This window comes from Lissotriton helveticus, chromosome 8 (assembly GCF_964261635.1).
Source record: "Lissotriton helveticus chromosome 8, aLisHel1.1, whole genome shotgun sequence".
NCBI classification, from domain to species: Eukaryota; Metazoa; Chordata; class Amphibia; order Caudata; family Salamandridae; genus Lissotriton; species Lissotriton helveticus.
The window spans coordinates 1,467,527,034-1,467,553,543 of NC_136069.1; the positions used below are offsets into that span (position 1 = coordinate 1,467,527,034).

The window sequence follows — 26,510 nt, forward strand, 5'->3', positions numbered from 1 at the left end:
GCCTCTAATGTGGTTTTATGATCATGGGGTTTTGCATACTGTGTTATGGTTGAGTTATTCTCTGCTGTGGTTTAGTATGAGGTTATTTGCCTACTGTGAGTTAGGCTTAGGAGGTTATGGTCTAATGCGTTTAGATTTATGAGAAGGATTGATTAATGTGTTTATCCTTTTGAGGTGGGCGCAGAATGTATTTCACGCCTAAATGTGGTACTGTGCATAATATGGTTTATGTTGCAGGATGATGCTGAGTACAGTGTTTGCCAGTAATTACTGGTTGTGTTCTATGTTTATTATATGTTCTCCATTTACTATCTTTACTAAGTGAGGGTTCTGACAGTGGTCCAAGTGGCCCCGTCATGTGTATATAATCCCCTGTAAATATTTCCCAGTGCCAGTTTGGCACCGTGTATATTGTGTGATTACTATTCTAATTTGTTTTATGATAATACAAAGGCTATTATTGGTATACCCTTGTGTGGAGTCCCTTTTGTGGTGTGCCTAGTATGTTGTTGCTGTGTGGGTTGTGCAAATGCTTTACACATGGCCTCCGGGATAAGCCTGACTGCTCGTGCCAAGTTACCAAGGGGGTGAGCAGGGGTTATCTTTTGCGTGTAACTCCCTTGCCATGACTAGAGTGGTGGTTTCTGCCTGGCTTAGGCGCAAGCCCTAGCCAACCAGAAATCCAAATTCTAACAGTGTCAAACTAAGCCCTGTGTTGGGATCCCAGGCATGCAAATCTGGCAAGGGGTGGTGAAATTAATTGGGGGTGTGTGGGTCATAAAAGCTGATTTAGGAATAGCTTTCGCATCGTTTGGTGGATGGATTCGCACCAGAATTGGGTTTAACTTGCAAACTGACTGTCCAGCTCGTGGTAGCCCACGTGGGAGGTTGGCTTCCTGCAGAAAACAGCTGTTGCACACAAGTGAACACTATGTGCACCAGTGGTTTGGCACATGATAGGTTTTCACAGGGCCTGTGGCCAGACCCTGAACTCAAACCCTGCTGCGCAAAGCTGAAGACCTAGTAAACCAGAGAGCATACTGCAATGTGAAACCGAGGCATTACTTTTTTACGTTTTCATCTAAAAAATACAGCTAATGTGATCTTATGGCTATCTTTGGTCATAAAACCTTTGAGTATATTTAATACAATCTATAAACTTCGCCTAAAAAAGAAATACAAGTATATTGAATCTTTGTTAGTGATTTCAAAGTTCATATTCCACAGAAAAGAAGTCTTCTTCCTGTAATTCATCATGCTGAATCTATCTGCAGGATATTTAGTTTCCTTAAACAAATAAAGAAGTTAAATGCATGATTGAAAGAGCATTTCCTCTTTCTTTCAGTTCTTGTAGAAATAAACGCTTTATCAATGACAATGCTGCTCTCAGTCCATAATTCAGCACACCTGGCAAGCTCACCCTAGCATGCACATCCTTGATGCAAGCATCTACCCATGATTCCTCCACAGTGTGTGAAAATGCCTGGTAAATAGCCATAACAACGCGGGCATTACCCCGCGCTGCTATTACAACATTGCTTTTACAACGCAAGTCGTTACAACGACTTGCGCTGGAGGGCGCTGTTGGATAGGGAATAGTTGAATTTTCTATTCCAACACCTTCCCTACTATAACGAGGTCTGGAGTTGGAATAGAAAATTAAACTATTCCACTATCCAGCGCATACAGCGCAAGTCAAACAGTGTTGTAATTGCACGCGGGGTAAAAGCCCGCGTTGTAATGCCATACAACCAAATGCACATTGTAATCACAGAAACCTGTCAGCAAAACGTTACAATGTCCTACATTGTCCTTTATTTTAATTTTTTAGATATATATCTTGTTAAGTCTACTTTACAGACTCAGTATACTACAAGAGAAAAATACATTTTAGAATATGTGTTCATCTTCCTTACAGTGTGATTTGCAATTAATAATGTGTTTATAATAATACAAATTGTTACACAAAACACATTTAAACATTAGGACATTGTTACCAATATAAACACGTTTCTCAAAACATTGGCAGATATACCTGCAATCTCAAGCAAACAATGAATACTAAACAGATGATGCTCAAATGCTTCAACTCTTTTTAAAGAGTACTAAAATCAAATGATAAATTGTGTAATATAAAAAATACACAATGAGTAACATGTGAAACAAGGCCTATATTGCTATCTATAGATAGATAAACTTAAAAAAGATAATTTAAGTGCAATTAGGGTTATGTAATATAACTGAAAACACCCTGAAACTAGCCAGTTATATCAACCATAGCTCGCACACCTGCCATGTAAACCATAACTCACACATCAATTGAGATTCACTGCTTTGTGTGTACCCTATGACCATAACCTATATCTTGTTTTCAATGTAAGTTTTTTGTATTATGTGTTCCAATTATACTTGTGAAACTACTTGTAAGTAAACTCTTTTGCACTGAGTTTTCTCTGTAATGAATAATACTGCTAAACACGTCATATTTTAATAACATCGGACAGAAACAATGACAATTTGTGAATACATAAAAATTTTTAAGTTATGCCAAACAGAAAAGTTTACAAGATGTGTGGCCTAAAATGGGAAATAATGTATTTCAGCCTCCAAAAATATTGTTGCAATTTATAGGGTTCTTAACCACAAAATGTACAAATATACAATAAGAGAAACGAAGGAAGACATAAATGTAAACAAAATTCTCAGAGGAGAGGAAAATAAAGTGTACGTTTACTTGTTTTATCCATCGCAATATATCATTTAATGCTCTAACGTTTAATAATATAGATTTCAACATTGTTGAGCAACAGCCTTGAACATTAATTTGCTACCAAGAAAAACAAGCAGGATATGTTGAAAAAACACAACCCCTTCCCATTCAACTCAGAAATTGAGTAGCAGTGCACAAACATCACAAGAGTAGTGCATTGCCTTTAAATCAGTCATTCATCACCAACAACAATGGTAGCCAATGCCATGCCACCCATGAATGGGTGAGCGTTAAGTGCAGTCCTTCAAGAACCCAGTGAGGCTTCTTCCGCATACGCTAAGACTTCTGAGGAGGCTTTCAAAACTTCAGCACTCCATGTCTCCCATCTTCCAACCCTCTCTTGAACTCTGGGCTCTTCAGGCACATGTAGCAATTAGGCAGCGACAGGGGGAAGGGCATGCGTGTCCCTGTAAACGTGGGCAGCGGTCTTGCAACAATATGATAAAGAATAAACTGCCACAGAGAAGGAGAAAGATGCAATGGGACAGGTTCACACTTCACAACACGGCAGGGCCAGACTGAGAGCCCAGAGGAGCCCTGCAAAGTTTGTAGGACCGCCCCTCCCCCCACCCCTGGAGAGTAGGAGCGGTGGATGGGGGTACAAGTGAGAAGCACTGCTGCTTTTGTTACAGCACTACTGCAAAACCGACCCCCAGTAACAAAAAAACAGCCCCCACAGCTGTAAAACTGGCCCCTACCCTTCCAGCTTCCCAGGAAAACACCCGAAGCCGGCTACACCCTGCAACACCGTCACCACAAAGCCAGTGATACTACAAAAGGACCAAGATTGAAAAAGCAGAAGAACGTGCAACAAGGTTGAGTTAAACAGTACTGAGAAGTACTTGTTCTTTCCAATTTCCAAAGTGTTCGTTTTTTCAAGTAGTACTCAAACGTTTACATTACAAGTATGGTAGTCCGCCAAAGATGTGGTTTCTTGCCAGTACCTGCTCGAAGATAATATGGGGCCCGATTCACAGAACTCATTTTAGAAAAAATCCTAAACATACTACCATTTTGGTATTCACCTAAGGCACTTACTCATTTCGGTATTCACAGAAGTTAGGACTCCTAACTTTAGGACTCCTAAATGCCTTCTGTGAATACCGAAATGGTAGTAAGTTGAGGTTTTTTGTCTTAATTTAGTTATGTGAATCGGGCCCATGGAGTTTAACGGCCACAGCTATTCTTTACATTATGTTGTACAGTGCTTTTTTCTCTTCCTAGATTAGCACTCTAGAATCCTGTGGGGTTCCTTGTTCTGGAATTCCTATCTGCCCTGTTGGAGTTGGAGCTCTGGTCAGATAGGGGATGGTCCTATCTTCTCTGCGCTACAATAAAGCTGACATCAACAAGTACTCCGTTTCAAGACCTCGTTCTTACATACCACATTTGGCGACTTGGACGTGGATATTGTATCTGGCCACAGCTTTAACCCTTTGCAGCAGAAGAAATTACGGAGAGGTAGCGCTTCCATAACCCCACGAACCCTGTGCAGCGAGCGAAGCGAGACGGATATCCAGCTGATCGTCGCAAGAGGTGTCATGTAAGGAGAGTGGTCACAGTCCCAGGATTTGGCCCGGCGTCGTCGTGGAGAAGAATGGCGTTGGCCTAGAGCTTGAAAGGCCTTGAGAAGACATTACCACAACTGTGGCGTAGACAATATTCTACTAGTAACGTAACTACCGAAGAGTGGAGTCTGTATCCTAGCAACCACCAAGACGCGACGGTAGAACGCAGCGTCTGACTACGCAGCAGTCTTAGTCCCGACGCATTGACGCAAGACGTGGTCGGCCATTTTGTGGGACAGAAACACTGACTGTCAGAGTCGCGTAAGAGACGCGACCCAAGTATCTGTCAACACCGAAACATCGGCGTTTAGAGTCGCATAAGAGACACGACTCAACCACATCTTCCTGGCCACACTGAAGGTGAATCATTTATGCGGTAAGCGCTTGTGTCAGGATCTATTTACAAAGAAACTATGCTCTATATCACTACCAAGTTACTCATTATACTTGTTACTCATTATTTAAGAGCTATCACATCGTAGTGCAGCTAAGGTGGGAGTGCTCATCACATCTTTGTTAACCTGACTCCTGTTAGTGCGATATACCGCTAGCATGGCACAGCCAGTTAATGTTACTCTTCCTCCCCAATTTTTGGCTGAACCAGGGAATCCGTCTATGGCATGGGAAGATTGGATTATGATGTTCTACAATTACATAGAAGCCCTAGATGGAGAGGATTTCTCACCGAAGAGAAAGAAAGCCCTGCTAATGACTACAATAGGAAAGGAGGGGCAACGCGTGTTTAAATTTCTGCCACAAGCTCTATCTTCAGGATCCACGTCACAGGTAGATGAATTCAAAGAAGCAATAACAAGACTGGAGACTAGGTTTGGGAAGGAAGAAAATCTTGTCTTACAGAGATATAAGTTTTATAAAAACAAACAGTTGGAGGGTGAAAGTATTGACGACTTTGTCGCGCGTTTACGCGAACTTTCTGTGAAGTGCAGCTTTGGTCAGATGGCTGACGAACTAATCAGAGACCAACTTATTGTCCAGGCGAATAATAGGAAGGTCCTGGAACGGTTGTGGGCGGAAAAGAATCCTACGTTAAAAGTAGCCATAGACTTGGCCAAAGTGTGGAAGAAAGCGAAAAATGCATGAAGGAGTTGCAGAAGAGTGGGTTAGAACCAAGAATCGCAGAAATCTCCAATAAAATGGTGAATAGTGACAATAGTGACGAGGAAGCGACAGCTATTGCCATTGTTAGGAAAAAAGGGTACATACTCCAGAAAAAGAATGTACAGCCTAACAACAAGAACAGCTCTAAAATGTGCATGAAGTGTGGGAGCTACTCACATACTTCCGATGCTAAATACTGTTTTGCTAACAATAAGGAATGTTTACGATGTGGGAAAATGGGGCATTTCGCCAAAATGTGCAGAAACAAAAACAGTTCGAAAGTGACAGTGGTCAGTGAATTTGGTGAACTGAAGCGTGATGTGAATAAGGTTTTAGTGTTATGTGACTCCATTTGTTCTTGTGAGGAGCGAAGAGGGAGAATCCTAAAGGCAGAATTTACAATTGATGGGAAATCTGTCAAATTGATGGTTGACACAGGTTCAAAATGGACCCTTATCCCTATATCCCTGATGAGGAGTGTGTGGGGTGAAAGGAGCTTAAAAGAGTGTGACATCTTTCCATCTGGCTATCAAGGTGAAAAGATTGATCTCTTGGGCTACTTTGATGGTAAAATTGAATTCAGGAATAGATCAGCGGTGGGTAAGGTGTATATATCTATTGATGGGCCAGCCATTCTAGGACGTTACCAGCAATCCGACCTACACATTGTAGTCAATCCCAGGGCTGATGATCCTGTCTCAATTGTTGACAGCTCTTCATTGAATGAGATTCTGGAGAGATTCAAAAATGTCTTTAGGGATCAACTAGGAGAACTGGTAGGATACTCTCACCATATAATTCTCAAGGAAGGTAGTACTCCTGTCCAACACAAGGTAAGACGAGTCCCTTTTGCTTTGCGGAAGGAGGTTAAAGCCACGTTGGAGGAAATGCTCCAAGGAGGCATCATCGAGCCCGTTGAAGCGTCTCCGTGGGTTTCGCCTGTTGTAATTTCTCAAAAACCTGACAATAAGATTAGGTTTTGTGTAGACCTACGTTCGTTGAACAAATGTGTAGTGGCTGATGTATTTCCGCTACCAAATATTGGTGAGCTGGTGTCAACACTTAAAGGAGCCAAGTTTTTCAGTAAGCTAGATCTAAAGCATGCCTACCATCAAATCTGTCTGGATGATGTTTCAAAGCACTTGACTGCTTTCATTACTAGTGAAGGAACCTTCCAATTCACGCGTTTACCGTTTGGCCTTGTCTCTGCGGCCAGCGTGTTCCAGAGATTGGTCTCAGAAGTCTTTAAGGGTCTAGACAAAGTTTTGTATTTTCAAGACGATATCTTGATCTACGGAGATTCACTTGAGGAACATAATAGGATCCTGCAGAGTGTGTTACGAAGGGTAGATGATGCTGGGCTTACTTTGAGGAAAGAGAAGTGTGCGTTCCTTTTGAAGGAAATTGAATACTTAGGGTTTTCTCTGTCTGAAGAGGGCATAAAGCCTAAGAGGAACCTATTAGAGGCCATCGAGTTAGCCCCCTCACCTGTTGATAAGGATCAACTTCGGTCCTTCATGGGCTTAATCGAATTTTATTCAAAGTTTGTGAGAAATTTTTCATCCAAAACCACATCTCTGAGATGCTTATTGAAAAAGGGTGTCAAATTTAATTGGACCGCTGAGCATGAATCGTGCGTTAGTCTGATAAAAAGGGAGCTTAAATCTGCTGGTGTGCTTACCCCTTTCGATACAGGTCGTCCCTCAGTCTTGATGGTTGATGCAAGTGGGGTGGGACTCGGTGCGGTACTTTTGCAGAAGCATGGAGGAGAGGAGAAGACCATCGCTTTTGCTTCTAGGCCTCTGTCCGCTTCTGAATCCAATTATTCAGTCATAGAACGTGAGGCCCTTGCAGCTGTTTGGGGCACTAGCTATTTTAGAACCTATTTATGGGGCTATAAATTTGTTCTGCGAACAGACCATAAACCACTTGTCAATGTTTTGGCCCCAGGTGGTGTTGGGAAGGGGTCTCCCAGGTTGGCGAGGCTGGCTTCTCGCTTACAAGATTATCAATATGAGGTTGAGTTTGTTCACGGTTGGAGGAACATCCAGGCGGATTATTTGTCCCGTCTTCCAGCACACTCTGGGGAGTCTAGCAAATATGTTAGCAATGCCTTGGATGATTTTGCTGTAGCTGCAGTAGTGGAGGATGTGTTGTTTTTAGGAGGTGGTTCTTTTTCTCGTGATGACTGGGTGAGGGGTATGGAAGAGGATCAAGTTCTAAAGTCTGTTATTGACCTTGTCTCTAAAGGGGCAAGAAGAGAAAGCACTGTTATGCCTGAGATTAGACCTTATTTGAGAATCTTGGACGAACTTTCCCTAGAAGGGGAGAATGTGTTGATGTGAGGTGATCGTTTCATTCCTCCTAGTTCATTGCGGGGTAGAATCCTCAGTTTGGCTCATGAGGGCCATTTGGGTCAAACGCTCACTCAGCGTCGTGTTAAGGAGAACTTCTGGTGGCCGACAGTTGATAATGATGCTGTGGATTGTGTGGTGAAGTGTGATTATTGCAAAGAGGGAGAGAAACGTTTAAAGGTTGTGGGATCACACTCACCACAAAAAATTGGGTTTGAGAACCTACCTTGGCACAGCATCTGCCTAGATTTCATAGGCCCTATGAATGAGTTACCTGTGAATCAACGGTTTGCCATTGTGGTGATTGATTGTTTCTCTAAATGGCTCTGTGTGCAATTTGTGAAAGAGATTGACACTGACACTACTATTGCCTTTTTGAAGGGTGTTTTCTTGAATGAGGGATATCCATCTGTCCTCATCTCTGATAATGGCACTCAGTTGACGTCGTTGAAGATGGCTTCATTTATACGTGAGTGTGGCATCAAACATGTTATGTTATGTTAATGGTTTTTATACCGCGCACAGCTGCCCCAGCAAAGGGGCGTCCTGGCGCAGAGAAAGGTATACACAACATCACAGAATGCAGCAGAATCAGGGAGTCTTATTAAAAAGAAAGGTTTTGATGACACGTCTGAACTGGAATAGGTCTTCCAAAGCACGGGTTTCATTAGGGAGAGCGTTCCATAACTTGGCGGCTATTACTCGGAAGGAGCGGCCTCCTTCATCAGAGGACAAGCCTGTACAACCCGCAGGGGAATGGAATCTGCGAGAGAGTGAATCGTCTGGTGAAGGGGGTGATTCAAATGTTTGTGCAAAGTGACTGCTTTTCGCATGAACGGGTGCAAGAGCTTGTGTGGGCCTACCGGTCAACACCTCATAAAAGTGGAGAGAATTCTCCTTTTGAATTGATGCGTGGACGCACACCAGTCTCAAGGTTGACTCCTGCTTGGTTGAGGTGTTCGGGAAGAGAGGTCCTACCCCCTAATGATAATTCCCTACCCCTCGTAGTGGGTGACCTGGTCAAAGTGAAACCAGGTAGGTTTTCTAAGGGTCTTGGCAAGTATAGGGGTCCTTTTAGAGTCAAAAAAGCTTCTCCACATTTTGTTGTATTGGAAAACGGGGAAACTTGGAACTATAGGAGGGTGGCTCTGTTTCAAAGAAAGGGGGATGGTTCTTCTGATCGTTCAGAGGGTGGTAGTCCTGGGGGCTGCAATGGTTATTTGTTAACTCCTGATGGTGGGTCATGTTTCCCTTCTCTTTCCATTGGACGGGGGGAGGTGGGTAGTGGTGATGCTCCTGCTTCTATGTACATACATGGTGGTGCCCTGGTTGACTCAGTTCCTACTTCATCTCCTCCGTCCCTCTCTGGAGAGGCCACACTAAGGAGTTCTCGCCCTCGGCGCCCACCCACTTATCTAAATGACTATATACGTTGATCTTACACATTGTTTTCACAGTGATAATTATTTCTGCTTTCTATTATTTGTTAAGGGGGGTAGATATGTTGTACAGTGCTTTTCTCTCTTCCTAGATTAGCACTCTAGAATCCTGTGGGGTTCCTTGTTCTGGAATTCCTATCTGCCCTGTTGGAGCTCTGGTCAGATAGGGGATGGTCCTATCTTCTCTGTGCTACAATAAAGCTGACATCAACAAGTACTCCGTTTCAAGACCTCGTTCTTACATACCACACATTACCATCTCTGCTGAGACTTACAACCAATATAAAACCGTAGGAAACATACACATACACACACAAGCAGACACAGAGCAATACCCTGCCTCCCTCTGTCTACCTTTACTAGGTCATCACGACAAATATGTCCAGTGCTTAATTTGTGAAGGTGATTGCATGAGAAAGCAACTGGCACTCTTTTGAAAGCACCAGAACTTATTTTTCATCATCAAACTTTGAATGACAGCAAACAGGAATAAGACAGAAAACAGAGATAGTTGGAAGGGGATAGAAAAGAAAGATAGGGTAAAAATGACAAAGGGAGAAAGCACAGATTAAAAAGACCCTGCAAGAGGGAAGTAAGGAGACAGAAAGTATAGGTGGTGGACGAAAGAAACATGAGGTGGAATCAAGACTCCACAGCCTTGGCATTCTGCAAATCTGGCATTCAGCAGCAATGGCGATGGCCACTATGTAAAACTTTGGTCCAGTGCACATCTTTTTCTTTTACAAATTAAGCACTGTGGCCCGTTTCACAAAGGTAAAGTTAGACCAAAAGTCTAACTTAGACCGAAAGTCTAACTTTACAACTTTTTGGATTCACAAAGGTAAGTTACTTCTGGTAACTTTACTGCTAGTAAATTTACTACTAGAAAAATGACTAGTTATAAAGTTACTAGTAGTAACTTACCTTTGTGAATACCGAAAAGCAGTAAACTTAGACGTTTGGTCTAAGTTAGACTTTTGGTCTAATTTTACCTTTGTGAATACCAAAAAGTAGCAAAGTTAGACTTTTGTTCTAAGTTAGACTTTTGGTCTAATTTTACCTTTGTGAATACCGAAGAGTAGTAACGTTATACTTTTGGTCTAAGTTAAACTTTTGGTCTAATGTTACCTTTGGGAACACTGAAAAGTAGTGAAGTTAGACTTTTGGTCTACATTAGACTTTTGGTCAACTATTACCTTTGTGAATACCAACAAATAGTAAAGTTAGACTTTTGGTCTAAGTTAGACTTTTGGTTAAACTTTATCCTTGAGAATCCGGCCCTGAGTATGTTTGTGCATTGATGGTTCACACACCGTAAATTATCAGTCTCCACCTAAGCAAACTTTTTTTCTATGCAAAATTAAATACATCCCACCTCATCTCGTGTTTTGTGCTACGCTTCAAAGGGATCTTGGCATAGATATATTGAAAGATCACAAAAACAGGCAGATTTAAATAGACACGCATAAAATACACTAATGCTAGCTCTTCTGTATCAGGCACCGCACAATGCAAGGCATAAAATGCGCTTGGCAGGGGCAGGAGATTACCAGTACTTACTGGGCTTGCATTTAAAGGAGACAAGGAGGTACTTAGTGGTGCCTGGGCAGGGGTCGGGTCCAAAAACACGGCTATTGACAGGTACTTGGCAGGCTCGCAGGTTCTGGCACTCGTCCAGCATCTTCTAAAAGAAAAAGGATTATAGATGATGGCCTTGAAAGAGAGGCATTGGAGAGCAGCACACAGCACGTCTGTATGAGCCAAAGAGACTTGTTCATGGCCCCAAAAACTGAAGACGCATTATTACTTCTCACAAGCATCTCAGTCCCATAGGTGATCAACAAACACAGTAAAATGGAGCTACGCACATCAGAGAAGGTGTATGTAAATCAATGCATCTGGGCTTACAGTGACAGTGAATAAATAGTGGCTATATTCATCCATAGAAAGAAGGTTTAGTCACTTTGGGCTACACTATTTCAGAAAAAGAATATAGTCTGGCATGAAGTTAATCTATTTCAGAACAAGAAAGTATTTGATAGCTGTATTGGGCAGGTATGCTTAGGCTTGCTTTCAAAATAGTTTTGCGATGAGGTCAGTGACTTTGCTAAACCTTTGTAACTTAACTACATAATTTCAATTATGTCTTTGGGCATAAAATGCTCAATACTTTTACCTTGACGTCTAGTCGCAAGGAGCTGAGAGGACTGCCCATTAAATAAAATGGGAGTACTTGCTGTATCAATGTTTAATCTTGAAAGATCCATAGGCAGCACATGGGGCCTCTTTTACAAGAAAATTATGCAGTGTGGCGCTGCAAGGCATTTTCTGTGCCGAGCTGCGTCATTTTAAAAGCACGAGGATGCATCGTACTTACAACAATACGATGCATCCCTGTGCTTTTCTCTGTGTTGGTGCACAATTGGCGTTGCTCCCTTGCACCATGGTCCAAGGGTGCCCGCATTGTGGGGATGACTGTTGTTGTGCAGGAAGGGACACCTTCCTGCACAAAAAAACAATCATTGATGACAGCAGGCATAGAAAGAAGAAAAAACGAGGGGAAATAAAAATATTTCTCCTTGTTGCGCCTTCTTATGCCTTCCATGGGGAGGCGTAGGATTATGACTCATACCCAGGTTTACGAAACATTGTAAATCTGGGAATGTGGCAGAATCCATGGGTGTTGTGTAGGAACTCCCACAGCTACACCCATGGCAGGCCCCTTTCACGCAAAGTGATGCGTGAATAGGGGCCGTATTTACAAGGCCATGAAAGCCACGCAGGGTGGCATTGCATGGACTTGGAATTATGCCAGCACACTGCGATGCCGGTGTATCAAAAAAGTGATGAACCGGTGGCGCAAGGGGCTTGTAACTAAGCCCCATGGAGAACAAAAACACACACTGGTACAAAGGATTGGAGCTTGACAGAGTGTACGTGTTCAACTGCGGAATACTGAGATAGTATCCACCATCCCCAGTACACAGTACACCTCTCAACTCACCCCCACCGGAGGGTGTTATTTTCCAGGGAATAAAATTACTAATCTCACAAATCAAATATATCTCTTGACTTCAATGGCACCCTCCTACCGAGCCCTGCGTCACCTTTAATAACAAGCATTGGCCATGCCAATAAGTCTTGCTTTTAACTGAGAGTGCCTTTACCGTCACTGGTGACTTTAGGCACTTCAGCCTAGATTTACAAAGAGTGCAAGCAACGTGGGGCAGCAAGTAAAGTTGCTGTGAAGCGTTGCGTGAACGGGAGAGAGCATAACTGTGCCATACCTACTAAGAAGTGGTGCAGTTTTGCTCTTTCCCAGCTCTGGCACACTCTGGCAGCCATGCACTAATGCAGACACCCCTGCACCATAGTGCAAGGGTGTCTGTGTTGTGGTAAGCATGATTTTTGCGCAGGAAGAACACCTTCCTACACAAAAACTATACTTTAAAAGAATTTTCTCTTTCTGTGGGCGCTGCAGAATGCAGCACACGTGTGAAGTAGAAAAGAAACAAGGAGAAATACAAATTTCCTCTTGTTATGCTTGGCTAAGGCAGGCGTAAGATTTTGGCATATATCCCTGTCTACAATCCTTAGTAGATAGGGGTTTGCATCAAATCCCATTGATGGTCGCATGGGAATGCTCTTGCACCACCCATGGAAATCCGACTTGAGGCAAAGTCATGCACGAATTGCATTGCATCCTTGCGTTACTTTTGGTTAGAAATCAATCCAAATCATGATTTAGCGTTCGCTTGTAAATACCAGCCTAGACTTTGCATTGCATCTGCTTAAAACAAGTAATGCAAACCTGAAGCAAATTCTTTGTATAGCTTGGCCTCAGTACCTCATCATACAAGTACCCTGTCACTCATTATGTCACTCATTCATCCAAACACTGACTCATTCTTGCACTCATCCACTCATCCATGTAAAATATAACACACACAAACAACAAGCAAATACAAAATGATTTAAAAAATAAAAGTATAAAAAGAAAAAAACATTGGCAAAGCCAATTGGTCCAACCTACACTACCTATTGGCTCTGTCAATGTTTTAGCCATGCTGTACAGCTGCACAGCTTCTGTGCAGCCTGACTGAAAGATTTTTTTTAAAGTACTAAGATGTGGACAGTGCTCGCTGCGTCATAGCTCTTTTTTCCATTCATGGTAGGAGGGGACGGGGTGGGCCAAGAGGAAACAGAGGGGGGAGGCAACACAGAAAGAGGGTGGGGAAAAAATCTCTACGACACAGCCAACAGTGTCTATGCCATATATCTTTATTTGTTGTGATGGGCTCAACACAGACAACAGAGGGAGGGCGGAAGAGTGGATGGGCCAAGTAACATGGGTAACAAAGGACGGAGAGAGGGTGGGTAAGTAACACGGGCAACAACGGAAGGACGATTGTGGGGCAAACAACACGGACAACAGTTAAGGAGGGAGCAAGCAACATGGTCAACAATGGAAGGATGGGGCAAGTAACATGGGCAACAAATGAATGAAGGGGCGGTCAACATGGGAAACAATGGAAGTAGGGAGTTCATGTGGGGCCAAGCAATATGGCCAATAATAGAAGGGGGAGGAAGGCTGTGGAAAGCAACAAGGAGAACAACAGAGGGTGGATGGTGGCAAGTAGTACAGACAAAAATGTAGGACGACTTGGCGCAAGTAAAATGAACAACATCAGAGGGAAGATGGTGGGTGGTGGAAAGCAACATGAACATCAACGGAATGAGGGGGCGGAGCAAGCAGCACGGACAACAACAAAAGGAGGGTTGGTGGGGGCAAGAAGAAGAACAGCATAGGGAGACGAAGTACACAAGACAGCCAGCTGAAAAACACACACTCTGGTACAATGCTGAACACAAAGAAAAAAGTAGTGTCTACAAAAATGACCATCACTGGAAGGACACAAGTAATGCATCCATGCTCCAGGGGAGGGACACTTTCACAAAGTGGAAGAAAGCAGACAGCAGCTGACCAATAAAAGCAAGGAAATAAGAGTTACAACGAAGCAAACCAATGGTAATGAATAGGCGCCTCTAAGCACACTGATAGAAAACAAAAAGCTGTCAAAAATGAAGAATTTGAGCCCGGTAGTGATAGAAATCAATTTCATTTAAGAATTATTGAGAAGTGGAAAGGACTCTGAAGGAATAATATATATGTATATATATAGCAGGTTACACTTGCTAGATATGTCAATTCAAGAAATACCTGTAAAGTGGTTTCCGCGAAGCAATCCACTCTTTCTTTCTCCATGGCTTCCGGCTCTGACGTAGAACACATGTGGTAATTCTGAAGTCTGTGTCCGTAAAAAGCTGACTGAATACTTATTGTTGAATGACGAGGACACTGCAAGCTTATTTGGTCCCCGTCACAAGCATACACCGTGTGATTCCGTAGAAGTTTAGCCAGGTAATCTGCAAGAAAGATACCACATTACTTGCACTGCAAAATTTGGGTAGGAAAATTCAAACATCAAAGGGATACAATGTTGGTTACAGAATCTGAGTACCATATGCAAATGATAGGTGGTTAGCTTCTGCTCTTTAGAGAATAAGTTAATGTAGGCAGAACAACAGGACAAAATAAATCCTGATGTAACGAAAACATGCCACAGAGTGACTCCAAAAGATTAGCTGTCTCACAGGGCACAAGCTGTGAAAGGTATTGTAACTGAGTGTACTGTTTATGGTCAAGGCCGGACTGGCAATACCAGGCATCGCGGGTTTCCACGGGAGGCTGGAAGGGTGGGTGGTGGGGATTTTGTTACTGGTGGATAGTTTTGCACTACTGCAGCAGTTTTAAAAGCACTGTAGAGTTCCTTGCATATCCAACAGAGTTCAGGCAACAATGAAAGTGCCAAGATAGCTCTAGTAATTAATATACCTGCTGGAGAGAGATCGGGTTTTGTCTAGTGGCAGTTTTGACTCAGCTAAGGTAGCACAGAGAGGTAATATGCCTGCCGCAAAGAGTGTGTCTATGTAGATCACAGAACAGTATTTTATGTGCGTAGCTCAGTGGGTTAATGCTTTTGTCCAAAAAATCCTTCTGCGACTGTGCAGTTCGAATATTACAATCATAATGTCGGTTCGAAAGGTACGTTTTTTGTCTCATTTTTTCATTATCCTAAGTTTGTTAAAAAGGGTTTGTTGGGTAGAAATACATTCTTATTAGTAAAGTCAATCCTAACCACTGTGTTATGCTCTTTATCCTGAGTTTATGCTTCCCCAGATCAAGCACTCCTACAAATTGCCTACCAGAATGGATGACATGTGAATCCTACACCTTTTAGTCCCCTTTGTCTTATGTAACATTTTCTGTACACTCATTTACACATGTATGATTCATTGTCTCTGTATGTGTTTGTGATTTTAATGCTCCGACACACGTACACTTGTATGGTGAGGCGCTACAAAACATATGAAGTACATGTGAGAGAGGGGCTATGGAGGGATGAGAGGCACTGATGGAGGGTGATAGTGAGGGAATTATTGAAGGGCACCAACAAAGATAATCCTATCCTGGTGCACTGTAAGGTCATCATGAACTATGCTTTAAAAACTAATACCATTGAATATATAATGAGAAATGTTTGGCGCATTGCACCATTTTTGCCATTTTTTCCCAGTTTGTCTTAGGGAAGATCCCCCTCCACCAGCCCCCTTGTGGTGGTCAGGCTCGCTCGCTGCGCTCAATCACTATGCAGCGTATAGGGGCTGTTCTGACAAACTTTGCCAGAGCTGCTTTGGGTCCCAGTCAGGTCCTCCACTGGTCAGTGTGATCATGCTTCTTTCTTAGTGGGGGAGTGCATAGCTGAGGGTGTTCTTCTTGAGACACTTAGAGCAATCATGAGAGATGGGCGGCGTGTATGAGACAGCATGTGCGCCTGCTAGATTTTATATTTGGAACATGGTTGTTTATTTCTACTATGGAGATCACTACCTCGAACTACCATTACATCCGCGCCATTGCATCTAACAACCACTAGTTATCCATAACACAAATGCCAACACTAACTTTAAGCCTAACATGAGCCCTTGCCCTAACCCCAGTCTACCGTGATGTGAGAAGTTGGCCTGATAGGTGATGTTCCCAATTCTGGAACCACCTGTTATCAGACCAAACAATCCCTTATGGTGTCTGGTTGTAAGTCAACCTTGTTAGACAAGCTATCCTAGGGGTAGCATGGACTAAGCAGCCTAAAGGCTTAATTTAAGAGGTCGTGTTAAGCGAGCTGTTTTACCACATACAATCCTGTAATATCAAATGAAAGGACACCACACAAGTATATATTATAAAAATATATGTATTTATTACTAAAAACAATCCCCAGTATTCTTTATGAATAAAGGGGCACAAGCGTTAAATCAAAAGCACAGTTTAAACATACAAAGTTGCACAATTATGGATGAGGGCGGGGGGCCACTCAAACCATATACTAAACAAGTGGTATAAGAGATACCAATCGAACAGTGGTTAGGCCTAGGGCCTAGGGAATCGCTGGGAGCAGTCGGGACAAGCAATGCTGAAGTCGGGAGAGGCCCACGGGATTCGGGTGCAGTGCGGAAAGCGCACGCATGCACCAATGTTAACCAATGGTGCGTAAAAGTTGTAAAGTTAAAGTTTAAGGACACTTCCGCTGAACCTAGAGGAACAAAACTTAAGACACAGACCCTAGAGATGTGTACCAGTGTGGGAACACTGGCGGAGCAAAGTTACCTCACCCACAGGAAGCGGGTGCACAGGGTCGAAGTTGAGTCGGGTTTCGTCACGCAGGCTCTTGGTGCTTGAAGCTGAAAGGGCTGCAGGCGGGGTGAAAGAGAAGTGTCCGGTGGAGTCCAAGGGTGGACTCAAGTCGAAAAGTACCTGAAAGCAGAGGGGACAGAGTCTGGGTCACTCAGCAGTGACCAGGGTGGAACCAGGCAATGTCGGGCGCAATCAGGTGGTCGTCGAGGAGCTTCTCTCCGCTGTCACGTGGGATCTGGGGCATCTACGACGTCCAGGAGCAGGTCACGATCTGTCCCACGCAGGTTCTCGCCGTCGGCGCTGTCGGCTTCAAGATTGGAGCAAACAACACTTGGCAAAAGCAATCCACGCGGAACCGGGAGATTGCTTCTCACTCAAACCAGGAGGGTCAGAGTGGGGGCTCCTTTTCAGGGGAGCTGGTGCAAATCTGGGGCAACCAGAATCGCAGGTCGAATTTCAAGTTTCGTCGGCACAGGGGCCACAAATCGGCTGGCAAGTGACCGGGCCAACGCGTTGAGCCAAAAGAAGCAGAAGGGCCCCACGCAGCACTCGTCGAGTGTGGAGGGCTGAACTTCAGTGCAAGTGTGGCTCAGGGTTGGGGCTTCTCAAACCCCGGTGTACAGCTTCGAGGGTCACTCGTGGGCTGCACGGTCAGCGTCTCGTGGTCTTTCCAAGATGGCGTGCCCCACGCTTCCGGTCGCCTCCACGGGTCTCAGCTCTGCAGGGACTGTGGATCGGGCTGTTGGAAGGCAGGCAAGCTTGATCTCGTTGATCTCTGTCGCTCGAGTTCCGGCGGGAACTGCAACAAAGCAGACATCGATGGCTGGATGGTGCCTGTTTGCACAGGGTGGTCACTCCTTGACCACAAGGGAGATTCTTCGGGCTTCTACGTCGAGTAGGATGTCGAAGGGTCCAGAGTTTCGTTTCTTATGTTTCATCAGGATAATCTGAAGTGCATTGGCACTGCTCCCACTCTTATTCGAATCTGGGGGGCTGGATTACCTGCTAGGTCCCCTCCTATGGGTGGGACCCAGGAAGGGGGTGGATACACCCCTTTCCTTTGATCCAGGCCACCCTGGCACGAGGGCTGGAGTGCCCCAGAACCGGTTTGGCCGGATTATGCAAGGGGCAGCCTTGTGCTCCCCATGCAGTGTCTGGTTTCTTTCAAACCTCCCTGCTACAATCCACTATCTCCTGTCTGGGGGGGTGTAACACCTCCCTGCGACAGGAAACCCTTTGTCCAGGCCCCATTTGGCTGAGTTTCGGTCAGCTTCAGGGGGTCAGACTCGTGTCTGTGGCAGAGGCATCCATTTTGTGGATCCAAGGTCCTTTTAGAAATTAACCGCATTTAAGTAAAGTAACATGTCTTACCCCTCTAGAGGGGTGGAATGCTATCCCCGTCGCCAGAACTGGCGAGGGGATAGTATTCCAAATCGTATGACACCTTACACGACATGTTTTGATAAAGCCAAACCAAAGTTGCTATATAACCGCGAGGATTATAAGGCGCTTAAGAGTATATGGTATGGCATTATCCTGAAACAGCTTAGGGAGTTGTTCCCGACAGCTGCAGACAGGCTCAGCTCATGCTAGAGCTCCATCTCACATTAAACCACGCACTCTGCCCCCAGGATTGATGAGGCCTTCCATAGGAGTGGCTCACAGGTTAATATGTGTCCAGATATAGGTTTAGATATAGGTATACTATATCTAAGTAAGGGGTGATTACACCACCTTACCCCAGCTGAGTGATCAGCCAGTTGTGTCAATTTAAGAACCAGTCAGGGGTGGCAAAAGATATGCTGCAGCCCCTGGTAGGCCTTGGTGGCCCCTATGCCCTGGGCACCTATAGTGCATTATACAGGGGATGACAAGGAGTCCATTTCCAATTGTGGTATGTGCCTATAGCACATGTATCATTAATTTAGTGAGAGAACAGCAGGCTGGGGGTCTGATCAGCAGGCCCACAGCCTCAGTTGCCGAAAACCAGTGAAGCAAAAAGCAAAAATTTGGGGTGACCATAGGATAGCAGACCCTACTCTCCTACACATGACATATAACTCTGCCCTTTACTGTAATCCCAAATTTAACCCTGGCCCTTACCTGAGCCCTTATTCCTATCCTTTTGGTTAACTTAGTCAGGGTGGTGTATTCTTAGTGGTGGAATGTTCAATGTATTGCCTCCCTTTGAATGTTAAGTCAAGGTAGAAGATTCAAGGTAGTGGGAGTGTAACTGAAAGTTCCTAGAAGCAACCTTTAACCAAGACCCTCACAAAACGAGTATGTGTACTTTGTCAGCACTGCACATCACCACACAATAACAGGTTCGTTTATGTATCTGAAGAGGTGTTATGAGCCTTCATTTTTGAACGACCTTTAAAACGTCCAACCATGATTGACTGAAAAAAAGCTAAATACCGTAGGGAATAAATAAAAGAAAAGGATAAAGAATCAACACAGCCCTCGGAAAAACCACCAGTAAATAGTTCACAAGAGAAATTGCTCATGACAAAAACGTTATCAGCAGCTTGAGAGATTCTGGGGAAAATGAATTTCCGTGGTAGATACGTTTCAGTGTCTCCCCCACCGGAGATCGGGCCAGAAATCCATTCTTCAGAAAAATTAGAATTCAGGCTCATGAGAGTACGGCAGAGGGATGTCCTCCGCTGATTTGGTGTAAGATCTCTCGACATACTTAGAGATAGATCTCCACCAGGTGATGATCTCTCTGCCTTCAGAAGATTCTCCATGGTGGTGGTTCTATTGAATGCAATAAACCTTTGCTGAGTGGGCGCCATCTTTTGATTTTGGTTTTTATCAAAAAACAAAAAAGAACTGTCTAGGATCTCCCTGTGTGAGGGTCATTTCACTGGTTTCCTGTAAAGGACTGGCAGGCTTATCCTTGTCGTCCTGAACAGGAAAAATATACCTCGTAGCATCTGAAATAAAGAAATGAATTTTTACAGACTGTCCAATGTTAGGTGAGACGCTGGTCAGGTGTTTCTATCGGGGGAGCCAGAAATGGCTCTGCCATCAGAAAGAAGGTACTTCCACAACACTAAATAGAGTGGGGAAATGCCAAGTTTGGCGGTGGATGGTTGACATTCACTGCTTTTCGGTGGATGTCAGACATCACCCAAATCCATTAGAGGCCCTTAGTCCTCAATCATTAATGAAAACATTATTCCAATATGATAGTCCTGGTGCACAGATTATTCAGCTCGTTACGACATGGGTCCAAACTGGAGTGGCAAAAAAACGATGGAGTGACTGATCTGTGACTGGAGGTGAATGTTTGACAATGTTCAGCATGCCGTCCATCATTTTTTCGTGTTGCTATTCAGCACGTTAAACACACCTAATTGTACCACTGAGTGCTAGTTTCAATCTGAGTTCAAAAATCCATTCTTTTAAATGAAAGAAATTGTGGCATAGGGACAACAAAGCTTCGTTTTTTGTTCCCAAGAACTCCTAAGCCCTCACCTTATCAATTGCTTCAGGATACAATTTTTGTGAATAGACATGACGATTTGGGTGTCGTCCGCATAAGATGTCAGAGCCCCCGAAGGATATGATCGGAGATGCCAGTTAGGACACGTAGATTTTAAAAAGAGTGGGACTAATTGATGAGCCCTGCAGAACCCCCGCAGGGAAGAGAAAAAGAAGGGGAATCATAAATGCCTAAAGCTACAGATTGAGATCTTCCTGATAAAAGGGGAGACCAGTGACAGTGCTTTATTCTTGATACCCAGAGCGCTCAAACGATTGAGTAGCAGGTTGTGCTCGACTGTGTCGAAAGCTGCTGACAGATCGAGCAAGATAAGAGCCGCAGCGCCCCCTTCATTTATTGCTGCCCTGATTTAGTCCGTGGCTTTGATTAAGGCTCTTTCAGTGCTGTAGCCCGACCTGAAGAGAAACTGGGTCTCATCCAAAAATTGTTTTAATGCATATAGTTAGCTAACTGAGCATTCATGACTTTTTTCCATCACCTTAACAAGAAGTGGAAGACGCGAAATGGGTCTATAGTTGTTAGGTTCGACTGGGTCAAGACTGGGTTTCTTTAGAAGAGGTAAGATTGAAGCCCTTTTCCAAATGGAAGGAAAGACTCCTTCCTTGAACAAATAATTAAAGATGGTGACCAAGCTGGTTCTGAGGATTTCAGGGTCCTGTTTAAATATCACAGGGGGGAAAGGGTCATGAGGAGATCTAGATTTGGGCCACAAAAGATCTCTGATGAACAGAAATCAAGAGCCTAGCTACTAACTATGGTCCCATCCACAACTTTCATTGGGGTTGGAAGGGTGGATATAGTGATAGAAAAAGAGAATTGCTCTTTTTCTTGGTGTCCCCTCACTCACCAGGGTTGCCCCACGGTGACATGCTTCATCATAGGGGCCATCCCAGTCCGCTACGGACTGGGGCGTGCTGCGACTGACGAATTACGTAGGAGCACTTATAATTTGACTATGTGTGGTGCGGGTGTAGTGATGGAGTGGTATATGTGAAATGGGTAAAAATACCTGCCTAGTAGGTGTACCTATCAACTCCTGTTTGACAGGAGTTGATAGGTACACCTAAATACATTGCTTTTGGGTATCCTAATAGTTCCACCCCGTTTTTAACGTTACCACCTGGAAGCAAGAATAAACTATTTAAAGCTTACTAGGCAGGACTGGGATGGCCCCTATGATGAAGCATGTCACCGTGGGGCAACCCTGGTGAGTGAGGGGACACCAAGAAAAAGAGCAATTCTCTTTTTCTATCACCATATCGACCATTCCAACCCCAATGAAAGTTGTGAATGGGACTATAGTTAGTAGCTAGGCTCTTGATTTCTGTTCACCAGAGATCTTTTGTGACTAAGATATTTTGGAGGGTGAGCCTAAGCCCTTTCTTCCCTCTACCTCCCTTCCTTTTGTGTTAGAGATCTGGATTTGGCCTGTTATCTGATTGCTAGTAACTGGAGGAAATTCAGTAAAAACTGGGGAGCTAGAAGTTAGCTGGTCATTTGGTTCTCATGCAGCAGACCATGGTATAATTTAAAAAGTGGAGTAAATCAGCTCCACTTCATTCAGAAAACTCAAGGATAAGGTATTGCAGAAAGCTTAGGAATGGCCCTTTACAGTTGTGCCAGAAAGTGTGGTCAGTTTGGTTACCACCTGAAACTGTTTTATGGTGGAATTTTTAGCCTCCTCAATTAATTTAGAATAATCAGTGGCGTACAGTGTTCAGGCTATCACCCTTGGTACGGGTAAGGCCTTAGACATGTATTATTAAGCAATGAGTTTGTGGGGGCAGTAAGGTATGTGGAATTGGATATTCAATAGTTAAGTTATCATGTACATGCAATCATATTGTAAACAAATTTCCATAAAGGAACCAAATATGCAGTAAGTTTGAATATCATATGCAAGTGGTCATATTGACATAAATATTTCAGAGACAGAACAAGGTGGAGACAGCATTAAGAGGTGCATTTGAAATGATGCCTTGAAGAGGGCCTTCCTAGGTTATACAGATGTGGTCCAATGCTTGTTTAACACTTTTAGACATTTTCTAGCACTTCAAAGGATTTAAGATTGTCTGTGATTATTTTGCCATTGCTATCAGTCCTGTGAGTTGCTCTGTCTATGTTAAGATTGTCTCAGTGCTATCTGGAATTACGGCATCATTGTGTGGTTTGTGCTGTGATGGTCCGCATTAGTACTGCACAGGCTAGTCTTCCAACTATAGCTGGACATCACTCACTTACTGCCAATTCTCAGAAGGAGCGCAGAGGAGACTGAAAACTTTTTGCCACTTGTAACCAACAACTCTCACCAGATGCCAGATTAGGTAACCCTGCACCAGCGCAGTTCAACCTAGGGCCTAAGGTAAACTTTGGTCTGAACTTAGATCAAACATTTAAGTTTACAACTATGGGAATTCACAAAGGGCATTTATGTGTACTATCTTTATGTCCACACTCGGGCGTAGATCCGACCAAACATCTAAGTTTACCTTTGTGAATCGGACCCTCAATGATCAAGATCTGACAAACTGACTCTCGAACCCCCAGCAACTATGTGCTCAAGTAAGCTAATTACCATTCCTATAGGAGAAAAATACTGCTCATAGGTCTACGTGGCTCCCAAATACACAATGAACAGGGCATCTCGTGGCTGGATACCACTATGGATAACACGTAGGGCTTCCTTAGAAGATAGTACACCGGCTCCAGCTCAACTCAACAGGGGAGCCAATGTGATTCCTTACCAGTGATGCTATGAAATACCGAAAATCGTTGCTCTTGCTGCAAAAAACAATATTTCAAAGGATGTACATGTGTAAATAAGCATGTCTAAGTAAGAAAGATCTTAAAACAGATTGTCTGCCATGAAATTATTAAAATATGAATGCAGACGATTGAGCTTTTGCTGTAATTAATTATAAACCACATTATAAACCACATTTCCTTCTGAAAAAGTAATTTTGCCTTGTATCCTCTAACCCTGAAAAACATCATTGTAAGCAAAAACCATTCCAGTAAGACTCCATGTAATTTAACAGTGTCCCTCTTCTTGCAGGTACGAGGCATTTTTGATGCCTTATGTCATACGTGACATTGTGAAATCAAGATATTCCCAAGAAATGGGGATATAGTCCTATATGATGAGTGAGCTGGATGTGAGACAGGCTATTCACTCTAAAGGCAGGAGCTGCTGGTCATGCAGACCAATCAAGATCACCAGACAGTGCTTAATTTGTAAAAAAAAAAAAAAGCCATTTTTGGTGGGGCCCTGCACAGGAGGCCACCACAGTTTGCAGCACACATTGTCACTGTATGTACACAACTACTAACCATTACACTGCTACAAGTGTGACAATTCAGACTGCTCGAGGCCGCCAAAGCTTTAAAGATTGGCTTGGGTGGCAGGTATTAGCTGTTTTTAATGTATATTGAATTAACAAACAACAGTTTTTCTGTTCACCTTTAAATTACACAAACAGTGTTACCATGTGGCAGCTGTCATAAGTGCACGTTGCGGCAATTAAGTGCTGGTGCGGAGTACCAGAAACCACCTGCTCAAATTAAGCGCTGATCCTCAGTAGGACATGTAACACTTAGCTTCTCCTGCTCCTTAGTGAGAGAGCGCAAACTGACCTAAATGTATGAGTGCATCACACTTACCTGTAGTAAGCACAAATCATGAGGAGAAATGCCATGAGTGCTAGTAGTATCTGCAATTATATTCTGAATGTATAGCTAATGTAGAGATTTAAGTAGAAGTGGAACTAATACAGAAATGTGTGACACTATATGATTTTATTAGATGTGATTATTCCTGAATCCATGTCGTGTAGCTGTTAAAATGTAAGATGGCATGTGGTTAAACGCAGAATGTGGTAGGCCTCAGGGCCAGAGCTAGAAGGTGTTTCTTTTCACGACATAGATTGAACTAATGTTTTGGTCATTGCATTAATGGGCCATGATGTATAGATGTGTTTACTGAATAATAGAATAAGAGTATTAACATGCTTTAATTAATGAAGAAGTTGAATGCTATAATCATTATGAGAAATGTTGTAGGCCTGAAATGTTTTAACATTGATTTACACGTACATGTCTGGGCCGAGAAATGTTGCGAACCTTTTTGGAAGTCTATGAGAGTTGGGTTCTTGGCTGCAGATGTCTGTCTGCAAGAGAAAAGGGAGGATCCGATTATAAATAATATGAATAGAGGTCTGTTCAGTAGACGGCCCAGACATGGAGGAGGGTTCCGGAATGTTTTAAGGGGTATCAGCGGGCCGGAGAAGAGTCTGAGAAGCAAGGTCAACTCCAACGTATGAGGCCCAATACAAAGCAGCATGGAAAAAGCCAGAAGCTACACCACGTGAGGGGCGTCTCACGAGGGGCGTCTCAAATGTTGTTGACTGTTTTGTATTAGGGACAGCACCCCTGGGTGGAGTTAGAGCAGATGCCTGAGGACCCTTTAGAGAGCGGATGGGTAGGCAGAGAGGGGTCATGACTGGAGAACTATAGGTTTTCATCAAGAGACTAAGAGTGAGTGACTTCCCTTGGGGGTCATTCACTGCTGACACCTTTTGTTAGGTTGAGACTTGGTTAAGTAGGGATACCATCTAGAGCAGGGTAGGGACAGCCTAACCTGTGTGTTTTCCTCCAACTTAAATGAAGGAGAGATCTCAATATGCGTCAATGCTGATAGCTTTATTATTCTTAGAACTTGTGCTGGTAATTTCCGTTGCTCGTCTGAGGGCTTTCAGAGAGCACATGTATGTAGTTGGACCTGTGTATCTCGTGAATCTCATTCTGAGATGCCTGTATTTGCAGCTTATCCTATCCTTACAATAAACTTTTGAAAGCTAGAAGTTGTTTGTGATCTTTTGGAGCGGGGTCCTTATTGGGTGAACTAACTTGGTAAGAGAGGCACTTTCTTCCTTCAATGACAGGCAACAAAGGTTCAGTCGACCAGATCGAGGTTTAGATCAATAGTGATAAGGTATCGATCAAAATCTCGCCCTTCCAGTTGGTAGCTATAGAGGATGGTTGCCTTCTTGAGGACGGTGACCTAGGCCAGGTTAGCTTACCCCAAGGCCCCTAGAGATCGATGATCGGAAGAACCGCCCGCCGAAGAAGATCCGGATGACGTGAGACAGAAAAAGCAGCAGTATCGGTCGAGAGTGAGTATAAAGGGTCATGCGTGTTAGATTGCGGTGTTTTTGTATTGTATCTATGTTGTAATGTCTGGCGGAGTTGAATGTCTGTAGAGTGACTGTGGAACAGGTTGTGAGCGCGCGCAACCGGTGGAAATCTTAAGTTCAAGGAGAGCTTAAGTGGTTCGGGTGTATCGGACACCCAGAGTAATTGTCAAATAGTGTGAAGGGGGTCATGAGGTACCATTGATCACCCGAAAGACCGAGATAGGGGGAACGTAAGAGTGAGTGCGTGAGTAACGGACGCTGGTCGGAGGTTACTGTGTGTGTAAGCAACCTATCAGAGAGACGATAGACATTTCGTCAGTTGTGTTGACAATTACATATAGACTGTGGACGTACAGTCGAGGGAAGTGACCGCTTGGTCGGAAGTAGTCATTTTTCGGTGTATGAATGGGACGCATGCATGACCGGGAGACGAGTTGAGAAAGGAGGGGTGCTGCTGCGAAGCGGAGAAAAGTGACGTCAGGAAGTGTCGCGCAGTGATTGGCTGACCGGAGAAAGACCGCGCTGTGATAGGCCAGCTAGCAAAGACGTCAGAAAGTGGCGAGCTGGGATTGGCCGACCGGAGAAAGACCGCGCTGCGATAGGCCAAGTTAGCAAAGCCGCGTCAGGATTGGTGGATTGTCATCAGGAAGTAAACAGAGTAGCGAGGCTGGATATTGTGCGCATAATTATGAAGTGTTTTAAATGGCTGAGAGCGGCGTTTAAAAAAGAGAAGCGGGGATCGGATGAAGGGGAAGAAGCCCCGCCGGAGGGTACGCCGGCTCGTTACATGGCAGTGAATGT

The 26,510-nt window shown here is 43.8% G+C and overlaps 1 protein-coding gene across 2 annotated transcripts in view; it reads right to left on the bottom strand.

Moving 5' to 3' along the window:
• Window positions 1-26,510, bottom strand: part of EVA1C (eva-1 homolog C) — a 410,485-nt gene that overhangs the window by 128,045 nt on the left and 255,930 nt on the right. Inside the window, exons 2-3 of one of the 2 annotated variants that reach the window (XM_078658405.1) lie at window positions 14,472-14,677; window positions 10,811-10,934 (exon numbers count right to left, since the gene is read on the bottom strand). In XM_078658405.1, the coding sequence (XP_078514531.1) occupies window positions 10,811-10,934; window positions 14,472-14,677 (330 nt within the window). The remainder of the gene's footprint in view (window positions 1-10,810; window positions 10,935-14,471; window positions 14,678-26,510) is intronic. The other variant, XM_078658406.1, reaches the window with a different exon arrangement.